Source organism: Arachis ipaensis, chromosome B04 (assembly GCF_000816755.2).
Source record: "Arachis ipaensis cultivar K30076 chromosome B04, Araip1.1, whole genome shotgun sequence".
Classification (NCBI taxonomy): domain Eukaryota; kingdom Viridiplantae; phylum Streptophyta; class Magnoliopsida; order Fabales; family Fabaceae; genus Arachis; species Arachis ipaensis.
The window spans coordinates 114,072,105-114,077,366 of NC_029788.2; the positions used below are offsets into that span (position 1 = coordinate 114,072,105).

The following is a 5,262-nucleotide window of genomic DNA, read 5'->3' on the forward strand; positions in this document are numbered from 1 at the left end:
TTTGCAAATAGTTTAAATGTTCAAGACAAAAATATGTCATGCTTTTATTAAATGAAAAATTCAAAGTAATACTTGGATAATAATATTCTATGGCTGATCGTAGGCATGTTTTCTTTTCTCTATGTTACTATTTGCTTTGGCTATTGTTTGAAAAGAGTGTATATTGTTTGGTTGGCTACTGGTGTCCTTCCCTCTACTGTGAGTAGCATTCTTTTGGAAATTGTGCATTCTTTGATGTTTAATTGAATTATTCTCACCTAATATTTTTCCCTGTAACTTGAAGTTCGCTATCATCTCTCTGAGGATCCAAAGACACTGAAGGTGTTTCCAATTCCTCTTCATGATTCTGCTGGTACTACTTTGCACTATGACCGCCTTAGTATTTCGCCAGATGGAAAAATTTTGGCTGCAACCCATGGTTCTACACTGCAGTGGCTATGTGTTGAGACTGGAAAGGTTTTGGATACAGCTGATAAAGCCCATGATGGTATGCACGTGTATCAAATTTTGGGATTTTCTATACTTGCAATTGAAAAATCTAGTAATTTTTTATTTTAATTTTTTCACTTCCAGGTGATATTACGTGCATGTCCTGGGCACCAAAAAGTATTCCAATGGGTAAAGCTGCTGATCTAACTCTTCATGTCTGATTTTTTAACATAGTTTATTTGACAAAATTTCAGCTAGATCTATGTCTTGGTAGTTTATTGTCCAAGCAGTTTAGTTGACTACACAAAATTTCATTGGTATCTTTACAATGAATATTTTTTTGAAGTGTACCACAATACATTTTGTGTTTGCTTGCTTATTGTTATTGTCTGTCTGCATTTGAAAAGCTGTACTTTGATCATTTTATTTATTCTTATTTTTTTTATATTGTTAGGAGGATCTCTTATCCTCTCACCCTGTAGCATTCATTTCTTCATTCTAATGATATTCTTGTTTTGTCTTGAAAAAACAGAAGTGTGTCTGCATACCTAGCTTGTATGGTGTGCTTAACGAGCATGAATTTTCTTTGTTATCTGAAAATTTTGTTGCTCCTTTTCCAGGAAAAGAACAAGTCTTGGTGTTGGCGACAGCCAGCACCGACAAGAAAGTCAAGTTGTGGGCATCTCCATCGCTCTCCTGAACCTGACCGCTTTTCTAGTGTGCTAATCGCAATATTTTGGATGCCCAAGCACCCACTGACGACTGATTTATATTAGTGAATGCTTCAAAAGTTCTCAGCTTTGATCTCTTCCTCTTTGGTTCTGTCACTTTACAAAATGGTTAAAGCTGCATGGTTTGTACCACGGAAAATTGGAAGAAAAATTAAAGGATGAGCCAGAAATACATAAGCAGAGTTCTGTTGATGCTTAGACTTTGAACCTCACAATTTCATAGTACTTATAGACAATGTTGCTGGTTTTGTTTCAAATGAGAATACATAGACAATGTTGGTTGCTAATGAGGCTTATGTGATAATATAAATGCGGGAATATTGTAAGAGTAAACACTAAAACACGTAAAGAAACCGGTTTCAAACTTCATTTGGCACCATAATGATTATAGCAATTTTAGTAGTTCTTTTATTATTATTTTTTATTAAATCATTCGAATTGCTTATTTGGGATATAAGTCGAAATATGTAGTCGACTAATGTTAGGTCCGTTTGGAAAGCTTGGTGCAATTTGGCGAAGACGTTGGGAGGCTTCAGAGAGCCTTAAAAGAATAATAAAATTTACGCCCACCGTGGGGCTCGAACCCACGACCACAAGGTTAAGAGCCTTGCGCTCTACCAACTGAGCTAGACGGGCAAGTGTGATATCTAAAATCTCTTTTTCTTATTTGTCTGATTATTTCTGTATACAACAACCCAACCGACAAAGATAGGAAAATGTTAACTCACTTACAGTCAACTTCACATAAAGTTATTTTTGGATGGATGACAGTGTTATTATTTGGTTTAAAAAAAATTGATTTATTTTATATAAATGATTTAATTAAAAAATCAATTGATATAACTATGAATGTTAGATTTTTTACCGTATTTTATTTTAAAAATAATTTAACTAAATTAAATTGAGAAAGTTAATTATTTATTATATAATTTTTTTAACCAAAATTATAATTAAAAATTATTAAAAAAATAAAATTATCTAATATATTGGACCAGCTCAATGTTAATTAGGTTTTTTTTTTCTATTATAAAATATAAAAAAAATTAACTCTAAAAAAATCATGTTATTTTTTAGGATTTAATTTTTTTATTGTGTTTTCATAAAGTGCACAAAATTCACCTATCACATTGACTAAACTTATTTATTTACGTAAAGTTTGTTTATAGACTCAGCTAGGGGTGTGCATGGCCCGCTCTAGTCCGAAGACCCGGCCTGGCCCCGAACACTTTAGGGGCTATTTTGGTGTGATTTCACCGAGTTTAGAGTCTGGTAAGGGTCTCAAATATTTCAGGTCGGGTAAGGGTCACATCAAACCCGGTTTCACCCGACACCCCTAGACTCAGCAAACTTTTTTACGTTTTAATACGATTTGATATATTAAATTTTTTAATCAATTTAATTTTATTTAAATAATTAGAATTTTAAATTATAAAATTTGTATTAGTTTGTAATTTAAAATTTAAATAAATATAATTTAAATTAATGATTTATAAAATTATATATATTCGTATTATTATACTCATATGATTAATTATATTTATTTGATTTAAAAAAATAACGTTAATTTAAATTATATCTATTTGAATTTTTGGATAATCAAAATTGACTAAATATTTGGTTGACTTTTAAAATTTAAAAGAAATTATGGAGGTCATAGTAGACATAAATACCATGAAACAGAGGTAAAGATTCTAAAATTAAATTATCTCTATTTCATAACTATTTTTACTAACAAAATCTGGGTTCAAAACTGTCATAAGATATATTTCACTTTAGGAGTGCACAAGACCCGGACCGGCCCGAAGACCCGGACCGGGCCCGATGACTTCGGAGCTAATTTGGCCCGGTTTTGTTATGGCCCGGTCAGACCCGAGGTTTCAATAGATGGCCCCGGTTATTTATTAAATCGAGTTCGGGTCAAGCTTCGGGTCACCCGGCCCCGGCCCGTTGGACCCGTGTAGTTGTTTACTACTTAATATTTTGTTGTTATTGGTTGGTATGACACTATAAATTATTATTATTATGTTAATCTTGTGTTGGTTGTTAACTTTGTTTTAATTGTCTTTTGAACTTTGAATGTTTAATGTGTAATTGATATAATTATTATTATAAAACTTTAAATTATTATTATTATATTCTAAATTATTATTATGTGAATGTTGCAATGTTATGGAATAATTATTTTCTAAAATTTAGAGGTTCAAAAGATGTAGAATCTAATTTTTGGTGACGTCGTGATAAAGTTGATCAAGATCCGGGCTTCACCCGGTCTAGACCCGGCTTAAATGTGGCCCGAAAGTAACACGATTTCATCGGGTCTAGGGTCGGATAAGGGTCTCATAAATAGATCCGGTCATTATTTAGGGTCGGGTTCGGGTCACGGCGAACCCAGCTTCACCCGGCCCCATGTGCACCCCTATTTCACTTTTTATTTGGGTTTGAAAATTAAAGTTGGTTCAAAATTGTCATTAAGATAGAGATATTTCAAGATTTTTGAATTTGTTTTTTGTTTTAAATTAATCCTACTGACACTGTCTTTATATTTTCTATTATATATGCAAATCAAATATTATCTTTCCGTAAATAAAATCAACTCGTAACTCATTCAAGTGATACAAATAATTAATGGAAATAGCATAAGTTATAACAAACCTAGTAATAATTAATCGAACACAAAGCTGAGTTGAGAATCCTAAAAAAGAGCCAAAAGAACTACCAACTGCAGGTATGCAAAAAATTTGTACATTCATAAATAATATTTTTTTATCACTGTAAGCATGTAACCTTTGATGTTGATTCAGGAGTAAGAAAAATCAATCCAAAATGAGTGATTTACAATGGAAGAAGCTGAAGGTCTTGGGAGCGGGTTCTTATGGCACTATTTATCTTGCCATTGTTGTTGCTACACAAACACCGTATCAGAGCTTCATTGCTGTGAAGAGCTCCATTTTCAGGTTGGCATTCTCACTGGAGAAAGAAGAACAGATTTTTAAATCAGTTTGAAAAGGTGTTGGTGGGTCTCCAACCTCAAGTGGAACCCACACATATTAAAACAAAAAAAAATGAAAATAAAAAGAAAGTGGCTAATAGCCACGGGAGTGAGAGAGAGAAAGGGCTTTCTTTCCATTTTTCAAAAGAAAGCAAACGAAGCCTGCTTCGTCATCGAGAAAGAGGATAAGAATTTGGGGGAAAATGGCAGTTACTATTTGATCCGATTAAACTGGTAAATTCATTCCATTTCTTATGAAATTTTAGTATGTTATTTTTGGTGTAGAGATGAACATTATGATATAACTTGGTAGTTGTATTGCCTTCTCTTTTGTCTAATTTGAGATACCCACTTTTGTGGAGGGTTTATGTTGATTCCATCAGTTTTAATGATATATTTTGTTGATTGTTGAGATGCCCTAGTGTCACTAGGAAGACTGTTTGTGTACCCATTATTCTGATAGTGGAAGATTTTTCTGGACTAGGTCCCGTGGGTTTTTTGTCCCTCTTTTGGGGGTTTTTCCACGTTAAAATTCTGGTGTCTGATTATTTAATTTCTGCCATTATATTTGTTGCTTGGAGTATCTTTGGTATTGCCTATTTAATCGTACAGGTTGTGGAAAAAATTATTTTTGGTGCTTCCGGTGTTAGATAGGTTCTTGTTTGAACCTTTGTTGAAGTTTTTCCAACAAAGTGGTATCTAGAGCTTTGGTTGTTTGTCTCTGTGATGATTAAATGGAGGAAAATACTCATGGACCGAATATGGTCAAATTGAATTCCCAAAATTATTCGATTTAGAAGACCTTCATGGAAGATATGCTGTATAGCAAGGACTTGTATGATCCTGTGGAGGGGGATAAATCCAAAGATACTAAATCCGATGTTAAATGGAAGAAGTTGAATCAGAAGGCAGTTGCTTTGATTAGGCAATGGCTTGATCTTAGCGTGTATCCACATGTTGACACCAAAACGAATGCCGAGAAGATGTTGCCGAGAAGATGTGGAACAAATTGAAGGAGTTATATGAGAGAAAGAATGTGCAAAACAAAGCATTCTTGATTAGAAAGCTTGTCAATATGAAGTACATTGAAAGTAAATCAATGCCGGAGTACTT

General features: G+C 33.3%; 1 protein-coding gene and 1 non-coding gene across 2 annotated transcripts in view; one reads left to right on the forward strand and one right to left on the reverse strand.

Moving 5' to 3' along the window:
- LOC107639763 (transducin beta-like protein 2) overlaps positions 1-1,554 on the forward strand; it is a 6,531-nt gene extending 4,977 nt beyond the window's left edge. Inside the window, exons 8-10 of the mRNA XM_016343362.2 lie at positions 284-487; positions 574-618; positions 1,050-1,554. Of these exons, the coding sequence (XP_016198848.1) occupies positions 284-487; positions 574-618; positions 1,050-1,129 (329 nt within the window). The 3' untranslated portion in view covers positions 1,130-1,554. The remainder of the gene's footprint in view (positions 1-283; positions 488-573; positions 619-1,049) is intronic.
- TRNAK-CUU lies at positions 1,724-1,796 on the reverse strand. Its single transcript has one exon. It is a non-coding gene; the product is annotated as a tRNA-Lys (tRNA).